General features: G+C 41.0%; 2 protein-coding genes across 3 annotated transcripts in view; one reads left to right on the forward strand and one right to left on the reverse strand.

The window, feature by feature from the left end:
• ift80 (intraflagellar transport 80 homolog (Chlamydomonas)) overlaps positions 1–11,988 on the forward strand; it is a 40,897-nt gene extending 28,909 nt beyond the window's left edge. For both annotated transcript variants that reach the window (XM_046073101.1, XM_046073100.1), the window contains exons 10-20: positions 1,844–1,962; positions 2,385–2,459; positions 3,037–3,200; positions 3,284–3,348; positions 5,743–5,878; positions 5,995–6,142; positions 7,057–7,228; positions 10,274–10,363; positions 10,556–10,728; positions 10,906–11,029; positions 11,286–11,988. In XM_046073101.1, the coding sequence (XP_045929057.1) occupies positions 1,844–1,962; positions 2,385–2,459; positions 3,037–3,200; positions 3,284–3,348; positions 5,743–5,878; positions 5,995–6,142; positions 7,057–7,228; positions 10,274–10,363; positions 10,556–10,728; positions 10,906–11,029; positions 11,286–11,396 (1,377 nt within the window). In that variant the 3' untranslated portion in view covers positions 11,397–11,988. The remainder of the gene's footprint in view (positions 1–1,843; positions 1,963–2,384; positions 2,460–3,036; positions 3,201–3,283; positions 3,349–5,742; positions 5,879–5,994; positions 6,143–7,056; positions 7,229–10,273; positions 10,364–10,555; positions 10,729–10,905; positions 11,030–11,285) is intronic.
• A 4,008-nt stretch (positions 11,989–15,996) lies between these two features.
• LOC123986278 (uncharacterized membrane protein C3orf80) lies at positions 15,997–17,172 on the reverse strand. The gene has a single exon (XM_046074467.1). The coding sequence runs from the start codon at positions 16,807–16,809 to the stop codon at positions 16,150–16,152; it is 660 nt and encodes a 219-aa protein (XP_045930423.1). The 5' UTR covers positions 16,810–17,172; the 3' UTR covers positions 15,997–16,149.
• Between the last annotated feature and the right edge of the window lie 5,503 nt (positions 17,173–22,675).

Raw genomic sequence — 22,675 nt, forward strand, 5'->3', positions numbered from 1 at the left:
GGGGGGGGGGGGGGGGGGGGGGGGGGGGGGGGGGGGGGGGGGGGGGGGGGGGGGGGGGGGGGGGGGGGGGGGGGGGGGGGGGGGGGGGGGGGGGGGGGGGGGGGGGGGGGGGGGGGGGGGGGGGGGGGGGACTCCAGTGTTGTCGGATAATTACTAAGCTGGTCTATTAGACGCGAGAGGCATCACTTTGTTTTATTTTTGTTGGCCAACTTTTGTATTGAACCTCAAACTGAGTATTTTTTGTGTGCTTGAAGGGATATAGGAAAAGGAGTATTTTGTTGAGATATGGACTCATGGATTTGATTCGCTTACTGTATAATACACTGTGGTGAACTTTGTTTTTCTTGTCGTTTGTAGGTAGGCCTACCTGATGGTATTATATATTATTTAATGCCATGATTTGACTCAAATTAGCTTTCTCTGAAATTATTATAATTTGATACTACTTCTCCACCATTGCTCATAATAATAATTTATACAATTATGCATCATCTAATTTCATCATAAAATAGGAAAGAAAGAACAGTTTATTTTTAATCTACAACAACAAAACATATTGTGTTGGTCGTACTACACACTGATTTATTGCTTGTCTGTTTCAAATAATACAGAAGATAAAGAGCTTAAAAAAAATCGCATATTAAATCGCAATTGCCATTTTGGTAAAAAAAATTAGATTACTTACCAAAATCCTTCAGCCCTAGTCCATTATAAGAGTTATGGTTTTACATAATGTGGACAAAGATCAGTAAAAATCAGCATGTCCGTGAGGAAAAGATAGATTATAGATTATATAGGATTATAGATTTTCACCAGGCCAACATTAACAGTGCCAAGCTCAGTTATGTGTTAGCATTACAAGGGAATTGAAAAGTACTGTAATGCCATAGACAGACTGTAAAGAGGTGAGTGAATATGCTATGTAGAGAAGCAAATGTTTCCCAGGCCTTGACTAGTTGTGGCCATATATTACGGTAGGACCCTCCCAGTGTGCAGCCCTTCAATGACAATGACCAGCCTGTCTAGCTGCCTCTCTCACTCCACCATTCTCTACTGTTTAAACTCATGCTAACCACAAGGTAGCGTTTACATGCGGTTAACACACCCAAATGTACATATACACACACATTTTTATACTTTCAGACACGGATACACACGCACACCTACAGAAACAAGGTCAGCACATACATGTGTGCCAACACACGTGCATCTTTACAAAGCACAGTTTGTGTAAACCAAACAATCATCAGCCATTTATTTTCAGCCTTGCAGGCGCTTTTCTGTCTCCCTCCTCCCCCTCTCCTCCTCGCAGTCCTTTTTAAAAGTGCACATCTGCCAGTGGTTTGTGAATCAGCCAGCTAAATTTACCACCTTGCGGTCAAATGTTTTTTATTCCTGGTTGTGTTGCATGTAAATTTGGCTTGCTGTAGGGAGCAGAGGAGGAAGATTTGTAAAGCTGTAAAAATAACCCCACCTTTCACCTGGTGCTGGAAAAGGCCTTTTCATTCATTTACAGAGAGAGCTGGAGGGAAGTATTTATCTATGCAGGTGAAAAAATGAGTACCAACCACTGCACGCACACACTTAAAACAGTAAAAACTGCTTTCTCTGACCACAGTTACCCTATGTATACTTGGACATACTGTAGACAGTTTCTTGTGTATATTAAGGATAAATACACTCCAATGTTGACGTGACTGTATTCACCCCTCTGTCTCCCCTTTGTTGTTTGCGAGTTTAAATGTAAAGTGTTTGCTCAGTAGTATAAAGTTTATGCCTGTTCAGTCATTGCTAAGACCTTTATTCATTCCGTATCCTCTTTTTTTCCCACTTTTTTCGCCAGGTGAGGAATGTGATGAACGATGCAGTGGACGTATTGGAGTTTAGAGATCGAGTCATCAAAGCCTCTCTGGCAAACGGTCACCTAGTGGTCGCCACTTCCCTCCAGTGCTATGTCTACAAGTCAGTAGCCTACTCCTCCTTCACTTGTCTCCTCTGGTCCTCTTGTCCCCTATTAATGCTACATGGAAAAATTTAGGATTTCAGAATTTTCCTCACACATAGGGATTTGTGCAACATATACTCATCTTTTTCATGTATTGACCAAATCCTGGGGCTACTCCTCTGATCTTGCTGAAGTATACTTTTTGTGTTTGTGTAATCCTTTCTCAATGCACTCTTCATGCTCTATCTGTAGATTTATCTCCTCTCCTTTCATATATATTTCCTTTATTTTGTTGTCTGTTGACTTTTTGCCTTTGTGCTCTTGGTATTGTTTCTGTGGCATTCTCACCTCTACACCTAATGTGAGATGTAGCACTTTGTTATTAGATAACTGTGTTTTCACACATTTTGCTGTGTGTGTGTTTTTGTGATTATGCCAGCTCAAGAAACTGGAATACTCCCCTCATCTTTGACCTGAAGGAGGGAACAGTGAGCCTCATCCTGCAAGCGGAGAAGTGAGTCTCTCTATTCCAGGAGCAGTGCAACAAGAGAGAAAACACGCTGCTGGATCAGCTTCTCTAATGCTTCATTACTCTGCACTGACAACTCACCAAGCAGCCAACCAAGCACACACATGTAAACACACACACAGAGGCTGTGCTCTAGATTAGCCAGCTCTGTCATACAATATGGCTGTGAGTGAAACCACTGGGGGAAATTAGATTAATATGGAGTAGCTCTTGTGCAATACTCCAGTGCAGTGTCCCTGACACTCAACATTGAAGGTAAATAGATTACTGGCCATTCTGAAATCACAGTTGAGTATGATAAGTCTTGCTGTGTAAGTCAGTGCATTACAGTAACACATTAAATTAGCTGCTGTGTCAGTTGATTAACTGTTATCGACTCTTCATTTTCTTACTCATTTCATTCATCTCATGTCCCTCTTTTCACCCCTTCTTCCCACTTAATGCTACCCCACAGTCACATACATATATATATGCTGTCTATATACAGTACACTTACTCCACGATCATCTATACTTTATCTACATAGTATATATCACTATTTCCTCTTGTCTCCCCCACCCAGATATTTTCTGCTAGTTGACGGAGCAGGATTGTATACGTTCTCCTATGAGGCTCGATTGATATCCTCCCCCAAGTTCCCTGGAATGAGAGCTGACATCCTAAATGCCCAGGGTGTCTCACTTAGTAATGACACCATTGCCATCCGAGACAAGAGTGATGAAAAAGGTGAGGGGACTGCTGTCGCCACTATAATTATATAAATATGATGGACTGTGCTTTTATGGTGTTCCTTCCTTTCTCCTCACCAGTCATCCTTCTCTTTGACACTCTGACCGGGAAAGCACTTGGCGATGGGAAGCCCTTGACTCACAAGGTGGGTAATCCTTTGCCCTTATATTGACCTTCTGTGTTTCAGCAACAAGGAAGTGTGCCGACTGAATTGCTTTGTTTTTTAACTTGCTGTCTAGACTGGCAGCGCGGAAACGTGTCGCTTTGGTTTTAATATAACGTGCAGTGCCAAAGCTGGAGGAAAATTTCTCTTTCTCTTACAACAGTCTGACAAACATTGATCACTATTTACATAGTGGCGCTAATTAGATCAGTTTTCCCACATATTGCTGGGATCAGCTGGTCATGGTACTGTCATAATAGTCATGATGACTGTTCAGAATGTGTTGGTATTTGTGTTTTATTATCTGTTTATAACAATGTGATATTGTAACAGAAGCTGTCTGTAGCTGTTCAAGACGTGTGTTAATACAATATTTCTTCATCCAAAACCCAGTGCACAGTGAAGACTAATTTAGTTACACTATTACACACAGGCCAGTTATCTATGACATGGACTCATTGATAGCTCATGGATATTACATAGTTTGGTGAAAAGATGTGTTTTATTACATTCCACCCCAGTAAATCAAAAATGCTCTGGTTGAGTGATGGTTTATGAAGAATGTAGATAGTTAATACTTAATAACCTGCATCATTGAATTGATACATTAGAATTAACAGCTCTTGATACTTTTCAACAAATATACTGCTGCACACAGTAAGCTATTTGTAAGCTAGTTAACGAATGTAATTTAGGGCATAAAATCTTTTTCTGTGGTGGATGTGCTGGTGTTTTCCCAACCTTGAGAAAATTTATTGTAGACTATGTGAACCGATCAGGACCACAACTTTTTACATGTAATTACTATAGCCAGCAATAGAGGGTATGCGCATGACATCACAGAATGCAGTTATGCTCACTGAGTGGCAGAAAGACGAGCAGCAGTGTTAGCTTGAATCAGCTAAAACACAAACAACACATCTAAGATGGGAAAGAGCTGGACCACTGGTTCTTTGGTAAGCAGTAAGGATCACTGTCAAGTCCAACTGCCTTTAATTTGAGCAAATAATCACATGTTTTACTCCCTGTTTGCTAAACGCAGCCATGGTAACAGATGTTTTGCCGCTCAGTCCAGCGTGTTCCGGAAGGGGAAGTGACATCAACACATACCCTCTATAGCAACCTTAAGTTTAGAGAAAAAAAACTGAAATGGGACCCCATAAGGTCAATAGAGTTGTTTAGTATTTTTATTTTGATTATGTAAATTTTGATATTTTTGTACTCTGACCATCAATGATACTTAGGACAGAAACACAGAGAATTAACCACTTTATCTACAGGATTATGTTTTTCACGGCTGTATTTGGTATTATTTGTGTAAATAAAATGTTAAATATGACAAGTTCCCATCTTAAATTACTAGAGCTTGTGACATCTTAAAGGCCCTACACACCCAGTCACCCACATAGGTGTTTTCACATTTGCCAGATTAGACAGGACTGTGTGTGTACAGGCTGCGCTTGATTGACATCCCTCTTACTCTCCTCTGTTTTGCTACACCTTAGGGCGGAACACCCTACACCTTTATCATTCTTACTAGTTCATGAGATTGGCTGACCCTTCTCACAAACATCAATTGTCCAGCCATAGCTTAGCAATGTTAACAACCTTATATTAGCAAGCCAAAGTCATGTTCATGGGGCAGTAGTAAGTGTATAGCTGCAAATTTTGATGCTGACATGACCAGACCCTTAAAATGCTAATAAAAAGGCCTAAATCTCACTTTTGTTTGGCTTTGCCGAGTATTTTTTGTTATAGAATGCATCCAAAGAGGCAAATCTTTCAACTTCCGCTAAAGGTAGTGGGTAATTTTTTGTCCTAATCATTCAACAGGCTGTGTTTCATCTAAATATACTTTTTTGAGGGAACAGTCTTTTCAAAGTGGGAGTCTGTGCTAAAATAATATACTAACCCATATCCAGAACGGGGAGAGACAATAAAGACACAGGAAGAGAATGGGGGAAGGGCTTTGGAGTCAAACTATAAGAGGGCAAGAGACAAAAAGAAGGAAAGAATTGGAAGAGAAGGAAAAGGAGTGGAGGTAGCAGTACTTACTGTTTGTCAGCATGGCTTTGTCTGCCAGTACTGCACAGCTCCAAGACACTGCACTGAAGCCAGCTGGCTTTGGCCAAAAACACACACGCACGCACGCACACACACACACACAGGTTCAGACACACGTAGACCCATTCGATGTCTCTCTCTCTCTTTCATACACACTCACACACATACTTGGCTGAAAGGCTGTTGGGTCACGGTAAAAACCAGCCCCCCCGTCCTTTCCTTTCTTTTCCTGATCTTTTGTCGTCCCTCCATCATTCATTCCTATGTTCCACTCTTACCTTTGTGCTTGTGTGTGTCATTGTTCATATGTAGCTGGAGGTGGTGGAGATAGCTCTGGATCAGCATGGTCCATCCACTGAAAGGAAAATTGCCTTAATAGACAAGAACCGTGACCTTTACTTGACCTCTGTGCATCATCTTGGGCGAGAACCCAAAATCTGCAAAATTGGTGAGACAAGGAGGCGGGAACTCACTTGGCATGATGTGTAGTGACTCTCTTTGCTTTTACACACAAGTGTAGGTAACAATGGATGAACATGATTGTATGTGTGCTCTGTCCCATAGGTAGCATGGTTCACAGTATGGCATGGAATGATGCCTCTAACATCCTGTGTGGAGTCCAAGACAACCAGTTAACAGTGTGGTATTACCCGAGTGCTGTCTTCACTGACAAGGAGTTGCTGCCAAAAACACTGTGCATAAAGGATGGCAGGTAGACATGTGCAGTCCTTTGCTCTCACTGTTATACTTAGCTGATACTGGGTGGTTATGGTATAAGTTAAGAGCTTAAAACGGAGGTAGAAGCAGCTTTTTCGCACCTTCCAGCTCATTCCCCAAGGTGCAACACATAGCGCTTTAGGCATTCTTTTTTGTTTTGCCAGCAGCTGTCAAACTGTACAATATTTCCTGCCCAAAAGTTGTCAGCTTCAGCCAGTACAGGAGGTGCTAAGGCATAGTGTCTGCACTGTCTATACAGGCGATCCTGAACTGTTTTTGCATGTCTCTTCTGCAGTAAACGGAACATTTGGTTGCACAGCTTTGTTTTTATTTGTCCTCATATTGTACTTAGTGTATATTTCTTTATTTTGTTTTGCATCTTTTAGGGCTTGCTGTTAATTTATTATACCGTTTCAGATATACAGTTGCTCTTAATAGAATCATGTTTTGCAATTCTAGGTTACTTATGTGAAAACTACCTGAATTTGTGTTGCTATGTGTCAGGGGCTTTTTTGTTGTAGTTTTGCTCCTACTATTTTGGTGTCCCAGCACACAGATTTTTATCATTATCATGTCATTAAAATCTTGTTTTTAAGCAATGTGCATAGAAATGTGCGCAAAACACCACATATACAGTGGCAGGAGCTAATAAATAAGCATATACAAAGACTACATTTGTACAAATGCGTCTAGGTTTTTAGGATAGACGTTACTGAACTGTTTTGTCTTCCCACATGAGCATTCATACTTTTTTCACACCCACTTTTGATACTTGCAAACAGTCAAACACTGAGTATGTTCCTTGCTGGTTTTACCATGACAACAAAACTGTGAGGATGTGGTTGCATGTATTTTTTCTCTTATATGTGTGTGTGTATGTGTATGTGTGTGTATTTGTCCTTTTCAAAGCGAGTTTAGCCGTGCACCCCACATTCTGAGCTATGTTGGCACGAAGGTGACCTTACGCCAAGGAGACGGTTCACTTGTGTTCAGCACTGTACCTCCCTACCCAGCCCTCCTGCACGAATACAGCACCTCTGCACGCTGGGAGGATGCACTGCGCCTCTGCCGCTTCGCCAAGGTAAAAACTATAATAATAATACTATTTATTTATAGAGCACTTTTCATGGTACTCAAAGACACTTCACATAGGTTAAAAAGGTCATTAAAACGCATTCAACTATATATGTACAACACCGCGTAAAAGACTGAAAAATTAAAGAAAACTCGGTAAAGTAAAGGCCATTTTACATAGGAAGCAATTTACGCCCCTCCTGCTGCCGAAGTTGAATTGTCTTGAACTTTTTGTACTCAACATGCAGCACAGATCAATGGAGGAGAGACTCATCCTCGCTGTTTGTGAGTTTGCAGAAATATTACTGTTTACTAAATAGTTATCAGGACATCTACAGGAAGGAATTCACTTGGCAGAGTATCCTCTCAAAGCTGGATATATCTGGTAACGTTATGTATAATTTTAACTTAAGTTAAATAGGGTACAGCTGTGTAGCACACAGAGGCCATTGCCCTGGTTACATCCATAGAGCGACTGCCTTTTACTCGCAGAGCGCTTTTCTCCCTGTCTGTTCACATGAGAAGCGCAGAGCAACCCCGCGGGGCCAAGCAACTACGCAGGCGGAGTGTCGCTTCCCGTGTGAAAAGACCTTAAGAATGCAATCAAAAATATACAAGTAATAGACTATGTTTATCAATTAACAAAATATAAAGTGAGTAGAAAAATCTAAATCAAATCATCAATTTGGTGTGACCACCCTTAGCCTTCAAATTCATGATTTATGATTCAAACAATTAAACAGGTGCTAATGATCATAAATGAAATATGTAGGTTGAAACACAAATCATTAACTAAAACAGAAACAGCTGTGTAGGAGGAAAAAAATTGGGTGGGGAACAGCCAAACTCAGCTAACAAGGTGAGGTTTAAAGAAGACCGTTTACTGTCAAAAGCAATACACCATGGCAAGAACAACAGCAATAAGAAACAAAGTAGTTAAACTGCATCAGCAAGGTCTCTCCCAGGTAGGACATTTCATGGCAGACAGGGGTTTCCATATATGCTGTCCAAGCTCTTTTGAAGAAGCACAAAGAAACACAGAAGAACTGCGGGTGGTTCTCCAAGATGTTTGGGCCAAGCTACCTGCCGAGTTACTTCAAAAAACTTTGTGCAAGTGTACCTAGAAGAATTGATACTGTTTTGAAGGCACAGGGTAGTCTGGTTTTGAAAGCATTCTTTACAGGTGTGTGTGTGTGTGTGTGGTTTTGATTAGTTTTTTGAACATGGACAGATCAGTAAAGTCTTAGATATTTAAAATACCTACATATCTTTATTAATGTGTACATTCTTACATATGGTCTTAGTGTTTGTATACCCATTAAAAATTTTTCTTTACATTTTAGATACCTTAAACAATATTTTATTTTGCGTTTGTATTTATATAATTGACCTCAAGATACCGTGGGCTCTGGCAAAGTCCAGATTCATGTGGCGTGTGTCACACATGTATGTATGCTTGCAAGAGAGTGAGACAGAGTCTGAAATGAGAAGGTAGTAGACAGGTTTATGGGACCAGAACAGCAGGCTTTAATTATCCTTCAATTAGCCTGGTGACACCATTTACCGGATTTAGCCTCCATAGACCTCACTCATAAATACATACTCCGTTATATGCATGGTTAAACTCTCCACATGCATACATGCTCACGCTGAACTTAGTGTAAAGACTGTGTCTTTGCTTGGGCAAAGAGAAATTGACAGCTAGTGGCAAGAGGAGGGTGGGACAAATGGGATGGAGAGAGAGCACTGGTTTTAAGAGTTTTTTCCCTGGACCCCTCCCCCTTCTATTCCTGGTAAGAGTCTGGTGGCAGCACGACTTTTCCCAGAATCACAGTTGTTGTTTTGAGTAAGCCCTCACCTGATGGATGTTGATACATGTTGTAGTTTAGAGCCATACATCCAAACTTAACATGCAGTAGATGACATTAATAAAGTAGTAATGATACAGGCACACAAAAGGAAGATTTTCCCTTTAATTGTGATAGGTGGCCAAGGTTTTGTGTCAAGTTTATGACCTCGGGCAGTGGCTGACAGCTCTAATCGGAAACCACTCCCGGAAACAACAAATTACACTGTTTGTCTTGGTGATGGACACTGATTAAGGGGGGGGGGGGCGATTACAGAGTGGTGACTCCAGTGTGAAGTTTGCTGAACTATTGGCCAGTTGGTGGTTAAAGCTTCATTTTAATGAGTGCAGCTGCACGGAATAAAGTGGTGACACATTTGTTTACATTCATAGATGTTGTGTACAGCAAATGTCTGTTTGTTTTTATGTGTGTCATGCAATGTTGTCATAATGGTGTGGAGCGTGACTACAATAAGGCCTGCCAGGATATGAGCAGGATGTGAAGGGGGCTATAAAGACACTGTCATACTCACTGTGTGTACACACACACATACACCTCAAACTGTTTTGAATCTGCCATCCCCATCATGCTTTGTTATATTCTTAATCCCTGCTAGCTAGTACTGACTTTGCATTTTAAATAAAACTTTTAGGACACAGTTAAATAAAATGTACATATGTTCAGATAGTATTTAGAATCCTGCAAAAATAGCTAACTAACTCAAACTCACTTCACTTTCAACATGACTGTGTGTCACTTACTTGTGCTTCTACACAGCAGTCTGAGCAGCAGCAGCTTCAGTTGTTTCAGTTCTGTGTCTACACAGAATGTGTTCAGGCACAGTATTGATTGTAGTTGACCTGCATTATGACTTTATGATGCCTAGAGTCAACACACAATACATTTATGCACGCGTAAACTAAAACGAGAGCTTGTATACACAGCTGGATTGATAGAAGCGTATCTGTTTTGTCAGATTTGCATGAGACGAAGACAACTAAAAAAAGCAGCTGCAACGTTTTCTGTGCTGACACATCATGAGATCTTACAACAAGCTTTTCAATAAGGCACAAGGTCAAGAAATGGAAATTACATATATAGAAACAGGGGAAACAGACTAGTAGACTAGTCTCCAAGTAGGTTTGTCAGATGGTGAGATTTTATTATTTAAAGAAGCTCACAGCCTCTGCTCCCCATATTTATAGGACCAATCTTTGTGGGCATGTCTTGCTTGTATGGCAATGGCAAACAGGGAGCTGACTACAGCGGAGATGGCCTATGCTGCCATTGGAGAGGTAAGAGCATTGGTTAATGGTTAATTCAGTCAAACGCACCGTTTTATTTCCAACACAATCACACATGTACATAATTGAATTCATTTCAACTTTAATTATATTAAAAGAATAGTTGAGTCAAAGCGACCAATTATAAGGTATCTCATTCACAATCTCTTTTTTTCCCCCTGTGCATTTCCTCTCTCCTTTTAGTTACCTAGGGTGCAGTACATCAACTTTATAAAGGAGCAGCCATCTAAGGAGTCATCTTTGGCCCACATGCTGATGTTCAGTGGTCAGGTCCACGAGGCTGAGGCCACACTGTTACAAGCTGGTCTCATCTACCAGGCCATACGAATCAACATTGACCTGTTCAGCTGGGAGAGGTACAGCTCAGTGTTTGTGTGAATGTGTGTACGATGGGACAGCTGGAAGGAGGGGGACTGTACGAGTCGTTTTGGAGGAGGCTTTTTCTCAGCCTTGTAAGCGAGCGAGAGTTAAAGTGTAGCATGTTTGTACATACAGGATGGATGTGTATCTACATATTGTCATCTTGTGTCTAGGGCACTGGAGCTGGCAGTCAAACACAAGACCCATGTGGACACCGTGCTGGCCTATAGACAGAAGTTCCTACAGACATTTGGCAGGAAGGAGACCAATAAAAGATTCCTGCAGTATGCTGAAGGGGTAAGTTATGGGAGCCTGTCTGCTGCACTGCATTAATTGATTTGTGCAGTGATCACATTGGATGCCTTTTTAGCAATGGAGGGTCTCTCTTTCTAATTTTTTCCCACGGGAAACACTTCGGGCGCCAGTGTAACCCCCGCCTTATCATGTAATGTAACCAATTTAGCTGCTTTGCGTATCAATCCCAAACTGATCAGAGCAAAATACAGTAGCCTATCTAATCTCATTTCATCTCGTCTTTCTGTCTCTCTGCCAGGTTGAGGTGGACTGGGAAAAAATCCAGGCGAAGATAGAGATGGAGTTGTCTAAAGAGAGAGAGAAAGCTGCTAATGCGTCTATGAGGAGTAGCATGGCTTCACGACGTTAATGTTCAGGGGACCTTTCTCTAAAACATCAGCTTTGCAGAATTTGATTCCTATGTGTTTTTAACATTTGGTGAAGATTAGGTGGTTTGGCTTGGCCTCAGTAATAAAAAAATGTCTGTACTTGCCCACCGTTAGTTAAAACGTACATGCAAGCAAAAACAAAAGGGACCATCTGGAGATGTGAAGATCAGTAGGCTACGATTAATATGACACTCGACTTACTACAATCGTGTGGCACATGCTGCATAATGTAAAACATTTGCACAATGTTGTACATGACATTCTGTTTCTGCGGGTGGATGATGTGACATTTGAACTGTATCTATATTTTTCAGCAACAACAACAATATGGCCTTCCAGTCATATCAGCTTCTTGGTGATTTCAGTGTGTCACATTCAAAGTTGATTGTTTTCCATTTGTCAAAATTAGCTTGGTATGCTCAGTCATGCCCAAACATATTGCTTTGTTTTTGTCAGTGATGTTTGATGTGTTTTTTATGTATAGATATTTTTACAGTTCATATATTCATGCCTTCTGTAAACACTAAAAAGAATGTTGGTTAATAAAACAGCTGGAAATGCTGTGTATATTCAGCCAAGATATCCTCTTTTATCTTGCTTTCTCTATTTTTCATATTCCTTTAATGTCTTGATGCTTCACTGGTTTTATACAAAAATAGTAATAGTATCTTTGAGATGTTTTTTCAGCTTTGCACATTCACCCAGAGAGTATTTCTGGGTGCATGTGTGTTTTTTGAGTCCAATATATCTACAGTATGGGCTTCTCTTTGAGTTATTCTTGTATTTCCCTTTTTGCTGAGGTGTGAAACCAACTGCTTGCCATGCAGCTCCACCCCCTGGCTGGCAGCAGGCCAGTACGTCAGCAGACCATTATAGCCTATCCTTCCACTCTAGTGGCACAGGAGGGACAAACGAGAGAGAAGATCTGCCTCAGGCCTCCAAGAAACAACTGCTAGATCATATCATGATGATGTGAACAGATATGGTAGAATTTGATCGGCATAATCCTTTAAACTGTGAGAGGCCATAGATGCTGAAACATCAGAGAAAATGGTAGATGTAGGTAAATCTATCAATGGGTTCATTTTTTTCTTGTGCTTGCTTTTTTTTCCTCAGCACCCTGCACTTTTAACCGCTTCTCGCCTAAGTCTCTCTCTGACTCACTGTCTTTCTCTTATTTTACTCCCTCCATCCGCTTTCTTTCTAAGCCTACTCACTGTGTGATAAACCATAGTCATCCAGAACAAACACCATTAATCTATGAAAAGACTTATCAGCGAGGAGTCAGGTTTCAAATGCATTACCACTGAGAACGACCACACACAGTGAAACAGCCAATTGTATTCATACTTCCTGTTCAACTATGCAATTCATACTGTACCCAATGTCAGTAATGTCACTAGGATTTTTTATATTATATATTTGATTCTGTATTAATATATATTGTCTGCTATGTAGCAGAAGGGAGTTAGAAAGCTCAATTTCATTATATAATGTTATACTGTGACAATAAATGTACCTATCTCTATTGGTAATGAAAAAGAATTAACTGGACAATTTATTAAACCTATATTATGTATTTTTATGCAATTCTACACTAGACATTTTGAGCCTCATCTGTATATTAAGAATAGAAAAGTCTCGTTTAGACCAATCTTAGTAGTAAGTATTTCATAATTGTGAAACTAAACAACACAAAATACTAAATGGATTCTGTGCTTTTATTAAACCACAGAGCTGTATTCCCACTTTCAATGACTAGCAAGTTCTCATTTATTAGATTGATGGAACAAATCAGCTCCCCCAAAAATACACTTCCCGTGTATCATGGAGAATTTATGAGGATGTTAATGCTTATTGATTTGACCTTTATAGTTTATCTGTTCTTTGGTCCAGTGAGCAATAGAATGACTGGATCATTAGCGCAGATTCTAATGTTGCTTACACTAAATCCATTTTGAGTGTGTGTGTGTGTGTGTACTGTGTATTCATCGCTGTGTTTATTTGTGTACATGTATGCTTTTTTCTGTCTGTGTCTTTGTATGCGTCGATGCACATACAGTATATGTTTGGATTTGTAATATGTGTATTTGAGGAGAAGAAAACTCACTCTTTACTGTTCTCTTGCCTGCCTGGGCCAAGGGAAGTCACAGCTTTATGTTGTCTGATTTCAAGTTTCATTCTAGGAACTGTAAAAGACTGTGTATGCCCTCTGCTCTGCAGTACCACTGTCAGGTATATGAGCTGCTTCACCATGAACTGCAACAATTATCCAGGGAGAGAGTGACATGCAACATTCACACCTCTTGAGTTGCACTAATACATGGATTCATGCATCCTAGTGTCACGTACTCTGCCTCATTTAACCAGCCGTGGGTTTTAAGCATGGATTTAATGCTTTTAAGTCCAAACTCCACCCATCCACAAATGTCCTTCTGGAAAGGAAAGTAATCAGTGTTCACTATTGGCTCTGCCATCATGGTCTGCTAGTATTGGATTACACAAGCCACCACAATCACACTCAGGCTTTTAGTGTCAGGAGCATTAGAGGAGCTCAGGCCTCTAATTGTAAAGTCTAGGTTTGCAGATACAGATGCTTCTTCCACATTTAAGTAGCTAGTTTACTTGCGTTGAATAAGAATCTCTTTGATATCCTGTCTAGTATTACACTGTTCTAACAAGTATGCATTGGTCTATCTGATGGCACCCTGGATGGATAGTCACCCTGGAGCTTCACAGATAAACCAGTTGAGTTGATTAAATAAAGTAAAGTCACCAGGTGTTTTACACCTGCTTATGCACTATTAAAAGAACCATTGAAAAAAGAAGAGGTAAATAAAGCTGCACAGTTTATATACTATATACAACACTTCCTATTTGGGACAGGTAAATAAATGAGTATTTGTTGGCCATGGGTGGAGAGATTTGTTTGATGTCATGGAGATTTGAGCTGAAATGATAATTATTTTAGTGGATTGACAGAAAATTAATTGCCGACTATTTTGATAATGGATTGAAGTTTGAAGTTTGTCATTTTATAAGCAAAATTGAACGTAAGTTTTTGTAGGTTTTCTGAACCTCCTATGATGGTAAGCAAAATGTCACTGTGTTTTGGACTGTTGGTCAGACAAAACAAGCCATTTGAAGATGTCATCTTGGGCACTGGAAACCTATGGTAGACATTTTTCACTGTTCTGTGTCATTTTATAGACCAATGATAAGTCAGTTCATCATTACTGAAATTGGAAGGTTATTGAACAATGAAAATAATTGTTTTGTTACTTACAGCCCTAGTGGAGATTATCTTTGTAATGTACTTGCTGCCTTCTGTTTTGGCCTGGAACTAAAGGTGTGTTGACATTTCTTCAAGTCTGGGCTGGAGAGAGAATATGCTAATTGTGACCATTTACACCACGCCCAGTTAATGTCAAAGTAAAGTAATCTCTAATGACAAATCAGCCTTTTCAATAATGAGGCATTTTAATGGCCAGTTAATAGCAAATACACCTAAAGCTTTAATCCAGGTAAACAGGCCATTACGCCTGATGTAATGAAGTGTGCAGTGTCAGCTTGGTTTTCAGTTTGTAGCAGCAAAAAAAGATACTTTTGCCTCATTAGTCAGAATGCAAATTACCAGGGGACAGTTACAAACTTATGAGCCACATACTAGTAGATCTGAAGGTATTCTCAGTCTGCATCTTCAGACTACTCTGCCAGAACAAAAAAATTATTACCTCCTGTCTCTGTCTCACCCATTTTTACAGTGTTAGTTCTGCTTGGTGCAGCAGTTGTGATCTTGTCTGACATGTTATCATCAAAATACAACTTTGTTTCTTGGCAGCTGTACACCCTATCAGTATGCCAGCTGTAATCTCTGCCATTGTTTTTCCTGAATTCAAAACCTGAGGGACGCTGATACACGTAGCCTCTGGCAGCAAGGCTCCCAGGATGAGAGCATTTTTTTAAAAAAATAGAGAGAGGAAAAAAACATCACTTCTCTGCTGTGGCTTCAGCTTTTTGCAATAGGCATATCAGACATTGCACAGGTCACTGATAAAATGCTCATCAGTGTAAGCATGTGTGTATGTGCATGTGTGAGTCAGTTTGAAAGAATATTGCTTTCATGGTGATAAGCTATAAAAATGAACTGGCACTAAAGCTGGCTGATAATGTGTGCCTTAGAAAGTTTTTAAATTGATATTCTTCCCTTCACTCCCTCTTTCACCCCACATTTCAGGTTACTGAGGGGGAAAATCTAAATATTCCTCCTTTTGTATGCAAATTCAATAAATAATAAATAAAAGAAAGGGAGGTCTTTCAGGTCCAGCCGAATATTTAGCATTGGGACTAAGAAAGGACGAAAAATTTGACAGAAGAAAAACTGTTTCACGGTGCCACTTAAAATTGAGGTGCTGAAGTAAAACTTAATGCGATTATACCGGGGCCAAATTAGCTGTCCCCATCACAAAGAGCGTCAATTTCACCCGCCTTCGCTTACTTTATAATCTCCTTTGCTTAACCCAAGCGGCCATTTGCATACAAAAGGCGAGAAATCCCCTAAAATCTTACAAAACACGTACATTTTCTCAGCTTCCTCCTTTATTATTAACATTCAGGATTATAATTGCACTTGAGTTGATACCTATGCAAGATAATTACCCTGATTATATTAAAAATAAGAATGCTAAATTGTCTCCAGCTTTGTCTCTAGCTTTGCCCCATCTCTGTTCTCCGTCAGACGGAGTTCCGAGATGTCCTTGGGCTGAGTTGCGGTCCTGACACCTCCAGGACATCCCGTCTCTGGTCTCCAACTCTCGGTCCCGCCGCTCTCGCCCTGCCTTGACCGCCCCTCTCGTTTTCCGATAGCAAGTTATCATCGGACCGGTCTCTGTGCATTTCCTGCATGCTTTCCTCATACGTGGGCAAATATTTGACCTCGTCGTAGGCTGGCAGGTTCGGAGAGGCGAAGTCCCCGAGGCTGCACTCGGGGTACCGGTCCAGCAGGGAGTCCTGGGACGCCGATGCGCGCCCGTGAAAGAGGGAGGGCTCCTCGCTGCGGTCATTGTGCGGGTGCCGGCGGGGCCGAGGGCAGATGATCCGCTGGATGAAGTAGCCCATGGCAAAGAGCAGTAACAGGATCAGGATGCCCGACAGCTTCCGCGTAAACCAGCCTACGTTATCGAAGAATACGTTGATGGGGAGCTTGCAGCAGCGCACCGTGGAGCTGGCACTGCCGTTCCCGGTGACGATGGGTGGACAGCACTGCTGGCCATCGCCGCACTCTACCTCCCCGCAGCTCCGGAGGGCTTGACAAGCGGAGACGAGAAATGCCGACAAAAATGTGCCAGTGGTCCCACACCTTGTCCTGCCGCCGCCCGGCTGACGTAGTATCATATCTTGATCTCCCGGGATGGAACGTAACGCGCGTCTTGCGGCTCCCGCGCGTGCGATGCTGTAATGTTAAAGTCCGCTCAGGTGTTAACAGGTCTGCCTTTCTTCCCAGCTGTGCACTAATCGTGTGCTCTCATCCGCCTTCACAGTCACTGCAGCGCAGAGCGGGACAGCAGGTGCCCCCCCGCCGAGGACGACCTGTCTGTTTTAGTATGAACGATAGAAGAGGAGCAATCTGTAGGGAGCAGTGATGTGAATCATGAATAATCTTACATCATTATAGGTAAAGACATTTTTATCAGCTTCCTTGCATGTCCTTGTACCAGTGCAACCCACAGATGTGGTACCCATCACGTACAGGGTCAGTGTTCAACCTTACCCAAAGTGTCTTGCCCGAAAGGCTTGTGACTCCAGCTATTGTGTATCAACAACCCCCCTCTCAGATAAGTTCAATGTTTGCTGCAGAGCCCCATGATTTATGCTGTGTGTGTTGCAGAAGGGAAATCCCTTACATATAGGAGGGGTGACAAATACAGATGGAAGAGTTATAAATCCTACTGTGTTTGGATAGCCTATGAAACTAAATTAGTCCTCATTCTGCAGTGGTGCAGGAAGTAATGAGATCCGTATCATATGGAAAAGCACAAATACTGCAATAAAGCATTGAAAATGACACTTAAAGTATCTAAATATTAGTATCAAAAGTAAAAGTGCAGGAACATGGTCCCTATGAATGTGTGTATTTGTATATAATATCATTAGATTATAATTTCTAATGCATTGTAAGTAGCATTTTACTTTTGGTTGAGGTGGAGCTAATTTGAACTATTTGAAGCACTAGTTGGTAATTAAATCTGTAATAGTGGCTCCTTTTTCATCCTTCCATGTTTTGTAGGTAAAGTCCTTAAGCTGTGAAGTTGCTAAAGTAAGAACTAAAGCTCTCAAATAAATAGTGGAGTAAAAAGTACAATATTTTCATCTCAATTTTAGTAGAGTGGCAGAATAAAGTACAAAAAAATAGAAATACTCAAGTAAAGCACAAGCACCTCAACTTTGGACTAAAGTGCAGTACTTTAAAATAAAGTACACTCAGTCCACTACTGGGGGCCTACAACCCTCTAAAGGATGCCTGCAAGTCCTCAGACCCTTTGTGACCCATTGCCCCCTAAAAGACTGAACCATACCTTTACTGAATCCTGCACGGCCAGATGTAACCAGTAAGGGTGAATGCCCCTGATATAAGGCGCCAACAGATCCACCCCTCTCATAAAAAATTAATAGTTCTTGCAATGTGGGCTGTAATGGCCCCCCATTAGAAGAGTGTCTGGATTCACATTAGTCCAGCATCACCCTAGAGGACAATGTGTCTGCAGCATTGAAGAACATAATCATAAAACTAAGTCTCCAGTTTAAACGACAGTCTCCTCACCCAACGTGTTAATTTACTCTAAAGATTTCCCTTTGGATAACATCCAAGAATGACAGAGGGCACGGTAAACTGCTCTACAAGTACTTAATATTAACTGATTAATTAAATCAGTCAGCATAATTGGCTGCATTGCAATGTAACAGTGACTGTATCAATCATTTTCTATAGTGCTTGTATAGCGTGATCAATGTCACTTTCAAAGCCTTATACCCCTATTAGATTTGGAAGGATTATGACTTTTCCTCAGAGAATAGGATTTATGATATTAAGACAGAACAAAGAAGACTATAGCCTCTTACATTGTTAATAAAGGGGATCTTAGTGATGAGACAGTCTTGTCAAGTGTTCATGGTGTAAATCATGTAGCGAATCCTTTTTAAATTACAAGAACATTTCACCCCTTTCTGTCTTCACGTTACTCTTTGTCACTAATAGCCAGTCTGTATTCCTTTCTTTCCTAAACAAGGCCTAATGCACAGTACACCAAATCTAATTACTGGAGCATTATGACATGAAATTCAGTAGAAGGGTAACATCACGCAGCCTAATTTATGCAGCATCGTATTTCTTTCTACAATCTGCCTCGATTAGGGAAACGCGATCGCCGGGCTCCCTTGTAACCAAATAAACAAATACACAATCAATAGCCTGTGGACAGTGGCTCTGAGAGAAACCCTTTTCAGTTCCTTTGTTTCAAGGGCTTTCCCAGCACTTCTGCTATTCTTATTGACATGTATAGGGAAGAACAGCTATTTTTGATCACAGCCTTTCGCTCTTTGGAAAAAGGAGAAACATGCTGCTATCTCCACAGTGTAGAGGAATACTTGAGAGCATTTGACTTTTTAATCACACCCAAATCCAATCCATGTAAGCAAGATAAGAAATAACATAATAAAGGACCTTATTCACCCTGAACAAAAGTGGAAGTATAAATTAAATATATTACATTACGTAACTTCCCCACTTTTAGTCTTTGATGTTTTTCACTGATCACATGTATTCGATGACAATATATTAAAATATAATCCACTCCTTTTCCTGTCTTGTTTGTCTTCTTTCTCTGACTATTTCTCCTCTTCAAGTCTGTTTCTAACCCACCACATCCTGCTTCTTTTCCCCCCTTTCCCTGAAATCCACCACAAAGTGTTGTTCTTGTGTGAGTAAGATTGATTGAATAAATTCTCTTTTTTTTTATCGCCCCCTCCCCGTTGTTCGTCCATCTAGAGAAGCTTTCAGCAAACACATCAAACTAATTGAAGACCAACAATATCCCACAGGAAACGGAAAAGGACAAGTCTTTTTTGTTTTCTCGTAATGTGTAGTATATTCACAGAAAGCGGTGTTTCCGTGCTCTAACAGATGTCATGGGACTCGTGAGTCCTTGATGCACACAGGCAGAAACGGAGATACTGATAGAGTGATGTAGAATGTGAAAGGTGGATTGAGATGAAACTGTGAGAAGTATGTACACAACAAATCTGTTAACAACAGCAACACAAAGGCAACTTTGCTCATGTTGCATTAACTAACACAATAATTTGAAGTTGCAGCCTCCTGTGTGGCTATCAAAGTGAAAACACTATACTATGCTATCACTGTGATAAATGTGCTGTGCTGGATGCTTCCATTAATCTGGCACAAAGGTCTCTTGTGTTGTGCTTAAGAATTCAGTCTTATGGGGTCCATTAGCCCTGCGTGATGATGAATGGCAGCGTTCATTTTCATGTGTGAGAGACGTTGATGTACAGACCTCCCAACTGTCAATGTCACGGTTATCACGTTTGCATTAATTATGAAACAAAGAGAGCCTTGTCAGGACTCTGGCTTTGTTAATGGACCCACTGATGGTTCTGGGTTTCGCAACCCCAGTGTTACTGCCCTGGGACCAACTTCACCCTCTTTAGCTTCTTTACTCTCTGTATTTAAGGAAACAGTCTGACCTTTACATGATGTGAATGTCCACACATACATTGTATAAAGCATCCCTTGCTAGGTAAGCATGTGTAAGAATAGTTATGTACGGATTTGCAGACTATGGAGGATGAATGCACAAGTTTCGTCTTTTTTAATGTGTGTATGTTCTATCTGTGTAGTTCATAGGCCAGAATTGCAGGATACGTGTGGGTGTCACCAGCGTCTGTGAATTCCCATCAGCTTGAACTCTAATAAAAAGCAGGGCCTACAGTCAGTGTAGATTGTGTGAATCCAGAAAGTCCCACACCACAGCTATTTCACACCCACGTACTTCCTCTAATCTTATCGCTCGCTGGCTCAGAGGTACCAGAGGTATGTGCGTGTGTTTGTGTTGAGAGTGTGGGGCAACTATATTTATGTTTTGGCTCGTTTGTGTGGGCGTCTTTGTAAAGTCGCAAGCATTTTCCCCCTGTTTTCTTTGCGTCACTGAACAACATGTGGTTGAGAGGGACACGGCAAATGGAAGCCGGAAGGGATGACATGTGACATAGGTCACTGGACCGACTTCATTTCAAACACAGCGGGGTGTAAACTTTGAGCTTTCCCTCAGAACTCTACTGAACAAGCGTGTGGATGTGGTCACTTCTAGCAAATATGTTTGAAAGAAAGTTTGCGCCTCTTACCTCTGTGCAGCTTATTCTCCCAGCGATGTGTAGTTTTTGGCTCGGAGAAGAATCAGAATCCCGACTAACTTTGAGGAGAAAACCTGCGCTTTAAGAAGAGAGAGGAGTAGAATTTTCTTTCTGTCTCGGGGAATTACTAAGAGCTCTTAATAATTCTGATGAGTTGGGCTTTTTGACTTTACATCCCTTATGATGATCTTAGGCCATTATACATTGCTATCATTGTTTGATGGGTAATGGCACTAAGTGATTTGACTCAGCGTTGCTGCTTTCTCTTCAAATGGGAACATCATGTTGCCAGAAAGAATGTATATAGATGTGTCTTTTTACCTTTTCAGAATCCTGTCCCTTCTCACAAACCTGACTAATGTTACTTTCTGTGTAAGAAATTATGTATTAATTAACTCAACTCAACTCAACTCAACTTTCAACAGCACAAGTGGAACCAGAGCTCTGTACAGAAGGTATAAAAGAGAACCATGAGAAGCAATTGATCATTTGAGCGCACAGATCTACTGGATTGACAGCGGCTGATTAAATCAGTAACATACTCTGGTGCTAGGCCATGCAGAGACTTAAAAACATACAACGCTTTGTATTTAATTCTGTATCATATGGGTAACCAATGTAATTTAATTAACACCGGAGTAATGTGCTCTCTCGTCTTAGTACCCGTTAAAAGTCTGGCTGCTGAGTTCTGAATGAGCTGCTAACGGGAGAGAGAAGCCTGACTCACACCCAGATACAGCACATTACAATAATCCAAACGGGATGACACAAAGGCATGAACAACCTTCTCCATATTGTCGAAAGAGAGGATAGATTTCAATTTAGATATTGATCTAAGATGGAAGAAACTATTCTTAACGACAGCATTGATTTGCCGGTCAAATTTAAGCTCAGAGTCAAAAATGACACCAAGGTTCCTCACGCTAGACAGTTTTTTCCCAGAAAACAACCCCAGGCAGTCATCATCCACACACCCCTTATTTCCAAATAAAATCATCTCGGTCTTATCCTCATTTAATTGGAGAAAGTTATTCGCAAGCCAACACGAAACAATATTACCCTGCGCACCACAAGGAAAGTTAGAATTTAAAATAATAGTCTTATGATCAGAAAAAACACTATCAACAATCTTCACGCTATCAACAGAGAATCCCAGAGATAATACAAGGTCAAGCGTATGACCACGTTCATGAGTTGGACCCAAAACGCATTGTAAAAAATCTAATGATTCTAATAAATTTAAAAATTCTTTGACCAGGGGCTATTGTCAAAAGAAGGGACAATACCAGGATGTTTTACTCTTTATAAGTAGGGGAGCTGTTTCTCTTTTGCATTAAACTTTGCGGTATTATGTGGCTGACACAGCAGGATAGTCAGCGGACACTTTTTGTTTAATTCTCTGCATATCACACAGATCTAATATACACACACACCAACCTCAAACACATTTAATGGGGAAAGTTCTCATCAGAGGGGGGTGATTATGGGGCATACTCACAGTTTTTCCTAGACTTTTAAAAGCCCCCAACCAAGGACAAACTCATTGTTCCCATATAAGATAAATTGTCTACCAACACCCAGCTGCTGATGACTCAGTTAGCCTACTGGGACTCACATACATACATACATATACAGGCAAACCAGACAGACACCTGGAAGTTAAATATAGGATAACGTTTTCCCATTCCCACATGTTTTGAGTGGAGGCGCTGCGTTGAGTCACACTTAAAGGATGAGGGGTGACTAGACAACGGCCTACGGTTGTGTCCCTCCTACCAAATGCCCGCATTAAATCCCAGGAACCCTCGTCCTTCTGTGGTCCCAGAATGCACAA

Source organism: Micropterus dolomieu, linkage group LG17 (assembly GCF_021292245.1).
Source record: "Micropterus dolomieu isolate WLL.071019.BEF.003 ecotype Adirondacks linkage group LG17, ASM2129224v1, whole genome shotgun sequence".
Taxonomy (NCBI): domain Eukaryota; kingdom Metazoa; phylum Chordata; class Actinopteri; order Centrarchiformes; family Centrarchidae; genus Micropterus; species Micropterus dolomieu.

What these genes read in the sequence shown, in the direction of transcription:
- LOC123986278 (XM_046074467.1), bottom strand. Translation starts at nt 16,809, where the DNA reads ATGATACTACGTCAGCCGGGCGGCGGCAGGACAAGGTGTGGGACCACT.